Source organism: Athalia rosae, chromosome 6 (genome assembly GCF_917208135.1).
Source record: "Athalia rosae chromosome 6, iyAthRosa1.1, whole genome shotgun sequence".
In the NCBI taxonomy this organism is placed as follows: domain Eukaryota; kingdom Metazoa; phylum Arthropoda; class Insecta; order Hymenoptera; family Athaliidae; genus Athalia; species Athalia rosae.
Genome location: NC_064031.1, coordinates 4323122 through 4340114, shown reverse-complemented (window position 1 = coordinate 4340114; position 16993 = coordinate 4323122). Strand labels below are relative to the sequence as shown.

The 16993-nt window shown below is 46.3% G+C and overlaps 2 protein-coding genes across 2 annotated transcripts in view; both read left to right on the top strand.

The window, feature by feature from the left end:
* The window catches only part of LOC105687871 (CCR4-NOT transcription complex subunit 6-like), a 404495-nt gene that overhangs the window by 37566 nt on the left and 349936 nt on the right, over positions 1-16993 (top strand). The gene's annotated exons all lie outside the window — the stretch shown is intronic.
* Positions 8747-15123, top strand: LOC110117108 (putative mediator of RNA polymerase II transcription subunit 26). The gene has a single exon (XM_020853421.2). The coding sequence runs from the start codon at positions 9390-9392 to the stop codon at positions 11313-11315; it is 1926 nt and encodes a 641-aa protein (XP_020709080.2). The 5' UTR covers positions 8747-9389; the 3' UTR covers positions 11316-15123.

Genomic DNA, 16993 nt, shown 5'->3' with positions numbered 1-16993 from the left:
CGTTCATCGCGGTCGTGTTACGAGGAACGAAAGACCAAAAAAAAAAAAAAAGCTGCGCCCTCGTACGTAGGGAGTAGTTTATCGGGTTAACGTTATTACCCGAGCACCGTAAATTCCGAAGAAAATACTCGGCAGGTATTTGCCTCGTGTCTTCACCCTCTTTGTCACGCACGAACGCACCGGGTAGCTGCGACGCATCCGCTGCTCGACTCCGGTAGAAATTGGGGTTTTGAAAAATACATACAGCTCTCTCGCATATTACCCACCGAGTTCGGGAACCGGTAGATCGCGACCCGCCTCTTAACCACCGCGAATTCAACCTCGTTCATAAAATTTTGCATCGAAGGATTCAACCCGCGTCGTTTTCACGATCGTGTCGCGTTTGCGGTTCCAGCACAGCGGCAACGTCAGACTAAAAAAAGCTCCGCTTTTCGTCGCTGCTTTTCCGCGGTATACGGACCAAAGAGTGCAAGAGACTTCGGTAGACCATTTGCCCACACACATTTGCTACTAGTCTGGGGTAATATCGCGTCGCGGCTTGTTTCGGGCCATAGTGGCGAGTCCCGAGGCTCGTGGAAAGGGAACGCGCGCGCTTATCCGTTCGGAAGCGAAGAAGCGCAGGAAAACGTAGTGAAACGTGGCGCGTAGACGTTGGGGTACGTAGGTCTGCTTCTCCGTACCGTCCGTACGTTGGTCGCGGATGGCGTTCGGGGCGTTCCACCCCCGTTGCAGATACCCCAATATCCCTCGGTATACGGCAATTTTGCTTGGAACCATTCGGATATTGGCCGAGCGGCTTCCGTGAACTTTACGACCGAACAATACCGGGTTCACTTTTAGTTCGGTTCCGAAGGGATATGTCGCCGGCTGATATATATGTTCGCCGCGGATACCTCATACAATGCCGATGTTTTTCATTCTTACGGACCGCGGCGGATAAATATGCGCGTACGTGTGTACCGCGTGCACGAATACAGGTGGTGGGTGAAATTCATCTTGTCTCCGTAATGCAAACTTCACGATCGATAATCTACGACCTCGTTACTGTTTGAAGAACATTAGCCGTACGCCAGGATGGGAAACGAACGGGTGTTTTAATATCCCATCTTTTTCAATTATTTATTTAACCTCGCGGGTGTATCGTGTGTAGGTATGAGGACTCTGCTACGGTCTATCCTTCCTTTTCTTTATTCTCGTTCCAAGCGTACAGGTAGGTACGTGGATGTGTAAGTAAATGGTACCTGGCGTCTCTCTCTTTCTTCAACGTTGCTAACTCTTATTCTTCTTTCGTATATAGCTTTTCTCGCTCCAAGCGGATTAAGTGCCGTGAAAAGAGCGATTCCGTTGAAAGACCCAGTTGAAAAGCGATTACCGCAGACTACTCGGATGTCTCCACCTTATTCTTCGCTTCTCCATTATTTCGTCTAAATTTTCAAACCACTCGTCTAATTTATAGGAAACTTCGTTACGACGTGAAACTATTGTAACTCTCGCTCGTCTCACTCGTATTATTACTGGTCTAATTACGTATTATAATCTTCGTGATCTTGAGGACAGAATATAATCTTGATCCCAAGGCTCGAAGCGAAACGTGGAAACGGCGAAGGTACGAAAATACCCTGGGCCACTTTCCCTTGCTCATTTCCTGCGTGGGGAAATAAGTGGCCATAAATTTAGTCGATGAAGAATTAGTGGCGCTCTTGAATCCGTGGGGTTTTAGCTACGGTGTAACAACGCGGTGGCGTTTCTAATAAAGATTTTTTACCAACGATTTGGGTCACGGGGTCGAGGTCCAGGATCGTATTTGCATTCCCGGATTTATCTTTATCGCGCCAATAGCCAGCGATCCTCCGGCGAGCCTCGCGCTTCCACGTTCCCCTACGGCTCGGTGTTATATGTGAAAAACGTGTAGACTGAAGGAGACCCGGATAACCGGCGATGCGGGGTATTACACAGCAGTCGATTCATCCGCGCAAGAGTTTTCACCCCCCCTCCCCATTCCGCAAGGGTTTCGCAGAGTTCAACTGTACAAGGGTCCGGGGTAAGAGGCTGAGCGTATAGGGTTGGAACCGAGGGGTTTTCAGGGTCGTCGTCTTATTCAGTCGTCGCGTACGCACAGCGGTGTTAACCCGTCTGACGGGGGATGAATAGCGCAGCTCGGTTTCTGGGCTGGAAAGGAGTCCCCCCCCTTCCCTGCCTCCCCGTGTTCGTCTGGAGCATAATTGTCGACTGTCAGTTAGCACCCGGTATTAGGTAATCGCGAGTTCTACTACGGGCGAGGTGGGCCTAATTTTTGTCGTCCGTAGGGCTTCGCAGGTTTCGTCGAGAGGAAGGGGGGAGAAAGTTGGAGGACGCGCGGTAGGAAGAATTTTGCGCAAGGTCCTTTGACACTTCTCGAGGATGCTCGTTACGGGGATCGATGAATGAAATATATATATGTATACCAGATTTTGGGAACACGAGATCTGAGAACTTTAATTCTCGTGTAACAAGTATCGCCGAATTCTTCGAAAAGCTCGGGTTATTCAGAGTAAACATACAGAGAGAGAGAGAGAGAGAGAGAGAGGGGGGCGAAAATCTCCCTTGGGGCTTGTTCTTTTGGGTGGAGAGAGAGAAGCGGAGAAACGCTTATTGTTGCGTTACTACGAAACCCTTGTCTCGTCCCGGGGAAGTTTGTTCGAGTGAAAACAAATCCCTGCTATAATTACGATTATTTGCTTTGCGCGTAAACTCCGCGGAAAGATGTAACCCGGGGTATTACAGGGGAGCACGTATAAAAACGTATCGCGTTACAATTCTCGTATTACGTCATCTAAATGGCAGTTTTGATCGGGTGTGATTACCTCGATTCCCAGAATCCACCGTATCCCCGATAAACATCGACGTGATCTTTTACCATTTGAAAAGCAAAAGCTAACGCACGCGGCAGGCAGTACATTGTACACGGGTCCCCTAAAATGTCACGTTAACGTGCGCCGTGTTCGCTCGGTGCAAGCCCCTATCTTGAAGCGCGGTTCGAATAGCAAGTGCATGTTTCACGTCCGGCTACTGAAATATCACTTGGCTTTCACTTTGCAATTCATGACAGTTGCCATCGTCGAATACACTTCGGGTTATACCGGCGAGGTCGTGAGTTGTGTGCAGCCGCTGTTACACGTGTAACCACGCGAGTGCACGCCACGCTTTACCTTCCCATAGCTCCCCCAGATATATACCAATACACAACCTCGTACCTACCTACCTACCTACCTACCAACCTACCTACCTACCTATTCGCGATGTCTGTCTATAAACACGAACTGTTAGGTCCAAAGAGTGCAGCGGCTGGTCTACAGTAAAGTGAACTTTCTCATTCACTCGCAAACCACTTCGCTTCTCGTCACGGATTCTATGGGGCGAATTAAATTCCACACACAGGTATAGCTCCGTACCAGATATACACCCGTAATAATACATTTATCCACGTCCTGTTTTGCTGGAAATAGTTAAAAGAGAGGGGGGAACAAAAAAAGAAATCACATCACTCGAGCAAGTATAATACTATATACGTAGAACTTTTACCGCTCGATTTTGCGGGATACAGATTCTACTTACGTTGCCGTATATGTGTGCGAAATTTAAATAGGAGAAGTAAAAAAAAGAAAGAATAAATTATCCGTTACGAACGAGGTGGGCAAGAGTAACGGACCATTTTGAAATATGAATAAAATCTGAACGTGCTCGGAGATCTTTTTATTTCCCATGAAAACTAGCGAAATGACGATTTTCATTCGGGCTTAAAAGATTTCGATATTTTAATGAACCGCAGAGATACACGCAGAGTTCAAAGTGGTGATGCTGAAGGAAGGAATTTTCAAATGAAGCTCAGAAACGAAAAAAATGCTTTTCCATCTGTACTGATCACGAGTGAAGAAAAGATAGAAATTTCAAGCACCGATCATCGCTCTAAAGTAATGAGACAATGTCAATTTTATTGATTGTTCCGGTATCATCTCAGCACTGCACCTGTTCCAAGTTCCATGTTCCAGCGCGGCCTTCCTTATGACGGTGGTTTGGAGATTTTCCAAACTTTCAAAGACAAATTGAAATCTTCGTTATTTTAGTTTCCAAAATAAACAAAGCTCGGCAAGCTTTAAAAAATGACTCACTTCTTCCGCCTACCCTGTACATAAATCACGCGCTGACTGGATGGAATTTTTTTGGTTATCCAAATACCGATGCCGCGTGGGTCTGTTTGCATAGACAAACTCTTCTCTCGGGATTTTTGTTTTTTCGAACCGGCGAATGCGTCTTTTATGGTCACGTGACAAGTGATCGGGAATCGGCGATCTTTGGAGTGACCTTAACCGAGCGATTGAAAAATCGTAAACAAGAATACACGGCGAACAGAGACGGCGGGCGGACGCGGTGGTGTCGTCGAACTCGATCGTCCAATCGAATTTCTTAGAGAGGAAAACCTACGGATTGTGCGTTCCGTTGCGCAGATTTTGATATTGATACGTCTGACAGCATCTCGTCGTGAGTGGACGTGGGCGTCCTGTTATACGTGTGTAGCCATGTCTCGCCACGTTTGCGTCGTATCCTTGGCCTTGACGCGAGGAGATACGTCAGGTATAACGTACAAGAGATATTATATACACGCGGGTTATACGTACGTACGTATACATATATTCGCTATCGTGGGAAGCTGACTCGCCCGGGCTTACGCTACCTGGAACCACCGGGCCCGGTTCGTCCGATCTGTCGCGCCGCTGGATACGCGATGGAATATGGAGAAAAATAGCGTTCAACTCAACCCGCCACTCCGATGAGGTATTCGTAACCCGCAATTAGCGATTTGTTATTAATCAAAGCCCGACATGGAGAGACGAGTCGAAACGAGACGAGACAAGATCGGACCGAAGTTTCTTAGGACTTTCCCTCGAACGGCGGGTTTTTCGTTTTTTTTGTGGTTTTTTTTTTTTTCTTTTTTTTTATTCCTCCGGCGTACGGTCGTTGAGCAGGTAAAGAACTCATAATTACCCGGCGTATCTAGTTCCCGTAATTTCTGCCGACAAATTAAAACCCTTCGTTTAACCGACGTTGCGAATCACTCTGAAATTATGTTCAACGAATGTCGAGAAAGATTTGCCTGAAAATATCACATCGTACTTATTATACCCGCGTATACTCACATGTTTCGATTCTAGCCATATCCGATTCTTCGTTCAACATGCAAAACAGATTCTACAGCGCCGGATCGGAACGACGGGATCGAAAGTCGTGTACGGGTACTTCGGCCCGACCCTCCATACCGAGAGAAATAGAGAGACAACCTCCGCGACTGCAATTATGATAACGAGAAAAATGAAAATACAGGCGAACCGATCGCCTCCGTTCCATTTACTTGTAAATTTCTAACAAACGAATCGACTTCAGCGCGAGAAAACAATACGCTTCTCCGTCGAAAGCTCGGTCTTTCTTGTATTACTTTTACGTCCGCATGGGGGAGGAGCGCATCGCATCGATATGCGGAGGAACGGAAAGGTTCGGTGGCCCACGGTATGCGCCCGGTGTACGTACACGGCGTGTACGCTACGTGGGTTGAACTCCGTGCGACGCGATTCCGACGTAGAATTCGATACAAACGTTGATCACAAGTTACGACCCCCCGCCCGTGCGCTTACAGATGTAACAAATATACGTGTAAAGTAGCTGGTACATCGACGTTACGCGCGCGTACGTGTTGTGTTTCGGGTTTATGTGCGCGGGTGGAGTTCGGGTTACGGGGTGTACGTTGGTAACGTACCTTGTATACGAAGAACAAGGTACGCCGGGTAGCGCGAAGGCGTAATGCCAAATTCTGATTACACCGACAGATTAGAGAGCTTTGGCGTCCTATATTGGACGTCGGAGGCTTAGATGAGGCCGCGTAACTTACGGCAACACACCGCGAGTCGGGCGAATGCCTTAGGTGAGAAAACGATCATAAATCACACCGGGTAACAGTGGCGGTGGTGGTGTCGGCCAGCTGGGGCTAGAGCTCTCGGAACTGGAAATAGGATGGGGGTTTGTGGAACAAGCTCGGGATCTCGAGCCCCGAGGTTGCTCGCGGTGCTTTTACAACATTCTGCTTTTGCCTCGAATTTCGCGAAGGAATTATCGTTCCATAACAACTCCGTCTCTCCGTCTCTCTTTTTTTCTTACCGAGGAAATTGTTCATCCCCCTCCGCGCTCAATTCTTACACTTGTAAGAAACGAAGACGAAACCGATGATATGACGACAAAGGAGAAAGGGCAACTGGGCACCCCCGAATCGCGAAGCTCCGACATGGAACAATACATCGGTCTTTACACCATCGAAACAGACTCAATTACTAAGTCCGTTGACGTTCTTCCTGACCTTTGGATTCGAACCGTCGAACTATAGTCGGATCCACCGAACTCGTGCGATTCGCCAGAAACTTGTTACATCTTCCAACGTCTGTTCCCTTTTAGGATATAACATTTCATTGTGAATTAAGCAAATGAAGTGATTAAATTTTCGTCGATTCGAAAAGCTACTCCCACGCGAACGAACATAGGGGTGAAAATTCCAAGTCGATGAAAACACGCAGTCGAGTCGAAGAGATTGGAAAAGCGGCAATTCATCGTTTGACAATCCCCGGATGAAAATCGATGAAGGGATATATTTGATATAAATAAATCCCGTCGGACTGATCTGGAAGTACACAATGCCGTTCGTTCTTTGACTTGGACTGCGTCGTAGCTGAACGGCGTTGGCGGAGCCCAATCGTCGATTTAACCAAACGAACTTGAGAAACTCTCGAAGCGGCTGGCTGCTGAAAACATTCCCGTTAACAAGCGTGAGTGAAGCTGTTCGGAAACCCCCCCCTGACACGCGATCTATCGAACCGTGTCTCCAAGCGGAGGATAGAAAGCGAGGCGAAGATTCGAGTCACTGTAACATTCCGTGATACCGAAACTCAATGTTTTTTTCTCTCTCACCGGTGTACGAGGGGACGCTGAAAATCCACGAAACCCGTGACTCGCGATTCATCCCAAGTAAGTATCGACTGACTGACTCTCGTATACCAGTTCGCGTTTACGTTCTTTACTTACGGTCCAAGTCCTCAAATTCAGCATACCTGTGTATAGACGCCTTGTTTCAGCTCTATAGAATATACCTATGCACAGTCTACCGGCTACATTATCTCTTCGTCATCGCAAAAAAAAAAAAAGGAAAAAAAGAAGAAGTTATTCTTGCCTCTGGAATTCCAAGCGAAGGAAGTGACGTGGGTAGAATGAAAAACACTCTTATCATAATGATGCAGTGTTCAGTCTATATACGTTTATGTCGTCGCATGCCGACAATAAGTATATCCTGTTGAAAGTCGCGACCTACAAGAGTTCGTTGAAGCTCTGCTAAAAACCTTGGCGTACGCCGCGCGAGATCAGATCCCCCCGGAACCCTTTGAAAACTGTGCCGAGTTCCATGTGGGTTTGGATCGGATCGTTGAATCCGTGTGAAATTTCGGTTAACACTTTTCTCGTTTGAAATTAACCTCGATAATATTTGCTCGTTGAAATCCGCCGGCGCACCTAATACAAACAGTAAAATAGCGCAGACCAGATCGTGTTTGCCATGCGGCGCGATGAGAGATAATGGAGTCCCGTAGTGCTTCGAAGGATGAAAGCAAAAGTAATCACTCGATTAACGAAGCCTTTAATTTTGCAGCCGCTGTGCGGAAAATCACTTGCTACCGCAAGTAATAATTGCGAGGGTAAACCTTACGTACTGCGACCATCATCCTGCCACTTGAACTCAACACGCGCCCGATGTGTATATAATCCTTCTTTCTTCTGCGTTTTCCGTTTAAAGCAATACCGGAAGCAGTTTATATCGTTCTCACACACACACCGTACTCAAATCGTCGTTTAACTTCGCACATTAAATGAAATTCCACGGGGCTTGATATTTCACCGCAATTTCAAATTAATCCCACGCTCGATGTTCATTTTATTAATGCGATTAAATCGACACCAGGACTCGACAGCGTTATCCTACGCCACGTATCTGATTCAAATTGTGTCAACTCCGATATTAGTTGGCATTTTATCGCCCTGGGCGATGCGGCTGACTGACGCTTTTACGGCGCAAGATAATAAAAGGGCGTCGTTCGACAACGAGTCGGAGAAACAAGCGAGATAATCAGCGACAAAAGGGCCGGTACTCCGTTAATCGTGTAACAAAGTGGTACGGAGAAGGGAGGGAAGCCCCTCTCTCTCTCTCTCTCTCGCCCTACGCGAGTCAACCACCTTCGGGGTGCGTCGATCTTAAATCCTCAGGACTTCCGCTCCAAACTGCCCTCTCACCGTTCCACCGAACCACCTCCTTTCCCCAGTTGTCTAGGTCAGACTTGCAAAACTGGTGTTTAAAGCGTAACGCTGTCATAAAGGCATATGTATTAACTCCAGGTAACACACGTACAGATATATTTATATCTATAACTATGTTTGTATCTATATGTGTATCGGTATACCGTAATCTCGGTAAATTGTAGCGGCGGAGAGAACACCGCGGTGTACATAGAGTAAAGTTTGTGGCGCTTGGTGGCACTCGACCAGAGCTTCGGGAGCAAAGGGGACAGAGGAGGGTGGGGGGTTAGGTAGGGCGAAGGTAGGAAGGGGCAAAACGCGGCGATGGTGGAGGTGGCGAACGCGGCACCGAGGTGGGGGAGGCTACATACCCGGGGCAGAAAGACTGTGTCGGCGCGCGCGACTCTCCGAACCTCAGTGTCGTTCGGGACGCCACTGCGCAAGGTCGTCTCGTAGAGGTTTGTTCGCGTTCGACTTCATAATCCTCCTCTTCCTCTCTCTCAGTATTCGAGGATCAGTCGGTCGTCCAGGACCCGAATGGCTGGAGTCGATTATTTGGAATTTTCATAACCGAGATAGTTGACCAGCAGCTTAGATCACCGCTTTGGAAAGGTGGATATCGACTCGAAGTCACCTCATCCGAGTCGATCGGTGGGAACTAGGTAGATCAGCACCTCGTTGACCTAGTTAAGAAATGCGTAAATATCGCGCGGATTGAGTGAACCGTTCCTCCGATTCGTCCGACATGGAACTGGTGGTTTTCGTATCCGGTGGAGAAATCGGATAACCGATACAAGTCTGGATAACGATCGTCGATCAGTACCTTCGTGATTACAGTGCGATAATAGACTGTGGGGATTTTGTAATCAAGTTATTGCTTGCGGTGAAACGATTCACACCTTTGTAATCTGGTGCGGGGCAAATCCAGCGGAATGAAAAAGTTCACGAGTCTCGGATAAACTGGAATATCTTTTGACGGACAATATCACGTAATCATAAACATAAATTGGTACGGGAGTATCGACGGTAAGATGAGCCCGACCTCCCAGGGCGCTTTGGAGGTAGAAAGATACATCGGAAGCTGTTTGATATCGTCGAACGCGCGACCCGCGATACACAAAAGCGTGAAAAAACAAGAGCAACAAATCGCCCGGGGTAAACCGAGGTATCCCCAAACTTACGGGACAACCAACGGCAACGATCAGTGTCAGGTGCAATATGTCGCACCGGCCGGATGGCAGGGTGCTCCTCTCATCTCGATGACCTCTTCTCCCAGACGGAATAATCATAGGTCGTCACCTGCTCCTATCCAACAACAACAACAACAACAACAACAGCACCAACAATCGCAACAACAGCAACAGCAAGAACAACAGCAGCTACAACTGCAGGTTCAGCAACAACAGCAGCAACATCTAGTTGGCGATACCGATCAAGGAAACATCCATCAACGAAGCCCGTTATCGCGGCTGGCCATACACACTCAGGGTGCTCCGCTTATACTGTCGGGTCGATTTCACGCCCGGGGTAAAATCCACAACGGTAACGCCGGAAACGCGAACAACAACGGCAATAACAATCCCAACAACAACAACAACAACAACAACATCAACAACAGCATTGGGAACGGCAACAACAGCGTTGTTGCAGGCGGTGTTGGTAACACGAGTCTTGGAAACGGATCTCGGTATCTACCACCGAAGTTTCAGCGAAGTGTTCCGGGTGACCAATTGAAGAAAGGTAGCAATTTGAAAGAAGTACAAACGGGCAAGGACATCAACGGAGGCAACGTGGCCAGTATAGACTCCCTGAGTGTGGCGAGTGACGAGAGTTCTGGATCCAACAATTCCGAGAATAGCTTGCCGAGGATCATAAAGCCAAGAAAGCGTAGAAAGAAGGATCGGAAACCCCCGAACGTGACGACGGAAATTTCAAAATCTGAAGAACTCACCTGTAACACCGTCTCGGAAACGTCTAGCATAGTCACCCTGAAACCGTACGTGCCGGTATGCTACGAACGGTTCGAACCCCACCGGACACCGTCTTCGGGTGGCCAAAGAAGACTACCCTCATCGACCAGAGAAAGTTACTCTTCCGGACGACCTCATTTGACACAGGAGATCGTTGACACCAGGCAAAGATACCACCGACACCTCTTCAAGGTCCTCGACAACAACAGGAACGTTGTCGCTTTGCCGCCGAGTCGAATTCAGCAAAACAACGTCGATTCGAGACTCTACCGGAATTCGGGTCATCAACTGGTCCACGTGGTTGCTGACGGCAGTAACGAGGCGACGACGAGATGCGAGGACGGCGTTTTCGAGGGACCCGGATCCTGCCAATGTCGTTACTGCGACCCTTCGGGATTGATATGGGACGTCGATCAGAACGGTTACTCACCCTACCTTACACCACCGATGAACGACTTCGCGAGTTCTCAATTTCCTCGGGTCCCCTTGTTCTTTCCGCAGGGTCTGCCCAGTCAGGAAAAGTCCGTCGAGTATTTCGAAGAACCACCTGCCACCGTTTCCAACTCGTTTTACCTGGAACGGGAGAACGCAGCGTTGCGACGAAGCTGGAGTGACCCCACGAGCTTCTTCAGCGATGAAATTACGACGCCGAACAGGAGCGTCGGTGTTATCGGTGACAGAGCTCCGGTCGAAACTGGACGAGGGAAGCGACCGACCTCCTGGAGGAGCTGGAGTTCCCCTGGAACGAATTCGACGACATCCGGAACGTCTCAAGGACTCGAGGTATCGACGGAGATCGTCACCTCGCCCAACGGTCACCGCGATCTCGAGATCAAATTCTATTCCTCGTCACCGCCGACGGCCAATCAGGAGGACGAAAAATCGGATTTTGGATTTCCGGACAACGAGGATTTCAGCGACATTTGGAGCTACCACGAGTCGAAACTTCAACAGGATCTTCGCACGCTACTCCAAGCGGAGGAGTGAGTGATCAGTGATCAGTGAGTTAGTGGTTTTTAATGATTCACTGTAATTGCGGGGATGACGTGCCGCCGATATCAAGTGGAAGCTATCCGAATCAGTGAACGCACGGCTGTTATTCAAAGCTGATGAACTTGCTGATCGGCTCGGTACTTTTCTGTGCTACATGAAAGTGTCGTCGATAGTCGGAACGCCTGGCCGTCAGAATCCCCCAACGTTTGTCGGACTCCTTTCCATGCTAAAGGACTGTCCGATCGTGTTATCGCATCAAGCGTGATTACGACAGACGAGCTAAGAATCCGAATGAATATTCCATGAACCTCTGCAGTCACACGTGACTGAAGCTATGGACGGACGCGGAGAAAATCAGAGGGCGAGAACAGGCGGGGCAAGGCGAGGCAAGAGAAAAAAAATTTTGAAACTAAAAAAAAAAAAAAAAAAAGGAAAGACTTGAAATAAAAACAGCGGTGAAACGTAAAATACAACTCGGAGAAAGAAAGAGAAAAAGGAACTCGTAACGGTGCAAGTACGTGAGCTGGTTGTCGACGAGTCACGTATATCGCTTACACTCGTCGGGGTACTCGCCGATTACATGCTGCACCTAGACGACTCAGCATGCGGGGTACGCAAACGAAACGTAACTTTAACGTAAGGCGTAACGTGCGCGTAACGTACGCGTAATACCGTATACTACCTTGGTACCGTAAACTGCGATGTGTTACGTCCACTAAAACCGGGCTATAGTACGGCTACTTCCGGTTACCTTATCGTTTTTTACCTCTTGTTCTTTTTGTCCAATTGAACCGTCAACTTGACCGAGGTAACCGACACGATGAACTCTACCTGATGTGCACGTCGATTGTAAAAATTCCGCTCCGCTCCTTCTCCTCCTCCCCGTCATCCGGCTGTTATTCTTCTTCGCGTTCGTCGGTTGGTCAGCGACTCGCTGAGAATCATATTTAACATATTAAAAAAAAAAGACCGGTAAAGGACTCGCGGAGAAGGGTACGGGGAGGAAAAAAAGAGGAAAGGAAAAGGAAGGGAGTGCTACTTATCGTGCTAATGACCGACGTCGGTGCGAAACCTTGTAAAAGGCGCGCGTCTTCAGGCGTGTACGTACATCATCGAGCGACTGCACAATCGCCCCTTCAACGGCGGCAGCGTGTTAATATTGTGCGAAAAGCGTGACGACATGATTAAGAAATGAGAAATATCTGGACTCACAGATAAGCGATCGTCGTTAGAACGAGGATCGAAAAAAGAACACGAACAACTTCACCGATGATATGACGGTCTACTTGCTCTTCGGCGCATCGGATGCGAGCGTATCTCTTTGCGCGACGTACCGCGCTACCCCAATATACGCAAATGCAAGAGCAGCGGTGCATACGACGTGGAACTTCACACCGCTGCCCACACACTCGTTCGCCTCGGGACATCCAGATAATTCCAGCGCATGTTAACGATTGCCTATAATTTGTTGTATTATATATATATCCAACGATACCCGTATAACATCTGCAACCGATGTGTGGAGAACGGCTATTATCGTCGGTTAACGAATTAAAACACGTGCATGTGAAATTAAACAGTGCGACGACAGAATTTATTCGTTCCACGACTCGTGCACACCTGTGTTATCGAACGTAACGCAGAAAAAGAAGATGACTAAAAATGATTGGACGAAAAAAAAAAAAATAGACTCCATCTCATCAACAGTTCCCCGATGTTAACAAACTCCGTACGATCTCGCAACGATCGTTCGATTATGTCTATATTTGTATAGAAAATCCTAAAAAACAGTCTGTACATCTATGTATTATCTATCTACGTACATATATATATTATATATATATATATATATTTGCTGTGTGCTGTATGATCCGTGTGTTTCACCTTGTGCACGTGTGCGCGCGCGTCTGTCTCTGTCCCTGTATGTCTCTGTCTGTCTGCCTCTCCGTCTGTCCGTCTGTCTGTGTAACGAGGGGCTGTGCCGCGCACCCCGGGGATGTTCGGGAAAAGATGAGGAGGAAGAAGGGTGGGGGGAGGGGGGAGGGAGTCGACCCGGTGTTTGGGTAAGGATAATGGTTTTACGTGTGGGTTATAAATGGGTCGCCTATACTACTTGGTTTAGGTCGAGGGAACGGACTCGACGACGCCGGGCGGCGAACGTCGTAGCTGAAAGCCACCGCGTCGAACGACCCACGCATATTACGTTGAAACTCGAAATAACCTTTTCTTAACAGCTTCGAACAATTTTCACCAACCTTTTACCTTGTCATCTGATTCGCGGCTTCAGAGATCCAAGCTTATGACGATACCTCTTTGGTCATTTTTGTCGTTTGACATTCATTTGAGCAGAAAGCACGGGCAGTAGCGTGTATCGTTGATCTCGTCGTTTGATCCGCTATCTTCTGATCTAATTTCGATTTCCATGGCGGATCGCTTGTTCGCTCCAAAGATTTTTCTGAACTCTATTGATTTCGGTTCGCTGATCTTATTATCGTATCCCGCTGGATTTCTCATGACTGTCCAACCGATGATCCCTATTTCACCCGAATTCTCAAGACTCGAGAAACAGATCGAAAGTCATTCCCGGGTTATTTTTTTTTTTTGGATCGAAAATGTCACGCGATAGTCGCGATCGAATAACGAGTAGAACTCGTCGAATACTTCGTACACGTTGCTCGCGAAAATCGAATTGGGAATAAGAAAGAAAGTGAGAAAAAAAATACAAATCACGAAACACGACGGAGAAAAAAAGCTCGGCTCGAAGGTACGCAAGAAAAATGTCGGGCGAGTTGTACGGAAAAATTGAGAAACTCGCGTTGAAAAAAGTCCATATTTTAGCATCACCTTTCCAGTAAAACTTTTCACTTCTTATACGTACATAACTTACTCGCATGTGCAGTGCGCCTCGCTGCAGTTTATAAAAATCCACCGTATCCCTCTGGCTCCAAAGAATCCGACGCATCGCTGCACCTTTGCTCCTATATTTCCGAGTAAACTTTCTTGGGTAAATATTTCCGGAGCAAACGTTGATTTTTAATTTTTTTTTCCTCCTACCCGCAACAATTATCCCCACAACCAGATCCGTAGGTCCCCGCAGCAGCTTTACGTACGTATACTTGGTAGAATCGGATTTTGTCGACCCACAATCACAACCACATATCGCTCCTAGTCTAAACCCTATATCGCTAATTAATGTCACGTACAAACCGAGTATAAACCTACTTGATTGTGTGCCGCAGGTAATCACTATTTATGTAGGCTGTAATATATAAATAAACATAAATAAAATTGTGTACTTGCGTATGCGTGTGTGTTTATATGCGTGCGAGTGTGAGATAATAAAGTATTGAAAATTCATAAAAATTATTACAATTATTAAACCTTGACGATTTTCCAAGAGGATCTCGTTTGATTCATCTTTTTCCTCCCCCCCGCCCCCCTCAAAAGAAATTCTGGACACGCATGATAAGGGGTTAGACATTTTCGTTACACGGGTTACATATTTTACAAAATTTTGTGTACGTGTGCTTGAAAGTTTTCGGACTTAGAATGTAATGGGCGCGTGTGCTTTTAGGAAAAGAAAGAGAGAAAGAAAGAAAGAAAGAAAAAATTAAAAATAACCAACCGAAGGCAGTAACAGACTATCTGCTACATCATCGGGGCAATAGATACGTAATAGAGATGTGTGTGCAAGTTGATTGCTCTAATCGCTATTTATACCGCTGCCGATTATCATCGACCGCTTGATACTATTGAAATGAAGCGATAATGTTTAATCGACGTCTGCGATAAAATTGAAACAGAAAAAAACACAGAAATGACATTTGATTGTTCACGCGGGAAAATAGCGATTGCCTGTTTACGAATCATATATATATATTAGAATACGTGTGTGTTTATATAGGATGTAGCCTCGTTTCGGGTATTGAACAATTTCACCAACGCGTGATCGCAATTTTAACTTGGCCTTGCTTATTTGAAAAAAACAAATTTAATTGGATACGATGTATGAAACGTGGTAACGAGAGTGACGAGAAATATTTCATTTCAATTATCACAGTTTCTCGCTGTTATAATACAGTTTTTTTTTTTTTACGAATGAATTAACATCGCTGTTCTTTTGTATGTTCTTCTGTAGCGTATGTCTCGAGTCAAGGTTCGATGTGAAGAAATTTTCATTTTCTTCAGTCACTCTCGTTTCTGTAATCCTATGATATTGACACAAAAAATGCGTTTCTTTGGATATCCTGTTAAAAAATACGAGACGTTGTTACATATAAGAATCATGTTATTCCTCCTAATATTATTTATTTTTATCGATACGATTGTATAAACGAATAATTATCACATTTTACATTAATTTTTCATTGATTCAACTTCTTTTTTTTTTTTATTCCATCACTCTCGATCATCTGTGCGCCCAAAAACTTCCATCTTCCGCGAAGTGTCCTGTCGATACGTGAGAAGTACGCCGGTACGAGAACCCTCGAAAATTTCGCGATCGAATTTGAAATAATTGAAAGGATGTCAAAAAAAAAAAAAAAAACGGAATCTGTTGCGCACCACACTACCTATTCCTCAACTACCCTTTCTGAGAACTTGTTCAAACATTCCAATGACCCAACCCTCCTCCTCCGAGAACCAATTTCTCAACCAGTCCGCCCCTTGCAACAAATTTCCCACTTCACTTGGCAGCCAATCGCCACGAATTAACAATCTTTCACCCTCGCCAATCCCTCCGACTCTCCGTACACCCAACTTTACCTCGGTGCGGGACGTTGAACGGAATCTGAAAAAAAAGTTTACCGCGGTGTTCCGAAGTTGAGCGTCCGGTAGCCCGCCGTCGCTATGAGTCTAGAGGTAATTAACTCGTTTAAATTGTGTGCGAAGAAGAGACGAGAGAAAAGAAAAAAAAAAAGAAGTAAAACATCCGCATTCGCGGCACTTTCACTTTCGATGGTTCAACAATACGCTGTTTTTTCACGTGTTTCGAAGCCACGCATCGAACAGCGCGCACGTACACGTAGTACGTACTTGTACGGAGGTAGCGAATGGAGATGGAAGACTTTTTGAAGCGTAAGAAGGTCGGAGCTCCGCAAATCGACGAGTCACGTAATTACGGACCGCGTACGAATTCGGACGACTCACATATATATAGATATATACATTGTATACGTACATATATTAATATACCTACCGTAAAACGAATCCGACTTCGACGACGGTCCAACAATGCCAATTTGAATCTGCGATCCAGAAGCGAGTGATCCACGTTTTGTCACGTACTCTCGCTATAGCGAAAGAGAGAAAGATATAGACTGCAAACCCGGCGCAGTTGGTGAAATTATTCTTTACAATTTTACATTCGTGTTTTTTACTTACTTTACCGTCTAGATTTTCTTCTCAGCCAGTATGAAATGAAATACACTGAAATAATAATAATGATGACGATGAAAGGGAAAAAGTTGAAAGGAAAAGCGGAGAAAAAAAAAACAATAAGAAAAATTCAATTAAAACAATAAATATGATGAAAATCATTCGAAAATATCTTCATCGTTTGTCGAACGAGTGTGTTATTTCTTCCATACCCTCACCACTTGTAATATACAATTCCCATACTAACATTTGATCTACGGTATTCAGAAATGTTCCTCGATGTACATGAATCATCG

Bases quoted from the DNA above. Each gene is read 5' to 3' on its own strand.
- LOC110117108 (XM_020853421.2), top strand. From the start codon at position 9,390: ATGAGCCCGACCTCCCAGGGCGCTTTGGAGGTAGAAAGATACATCGGA.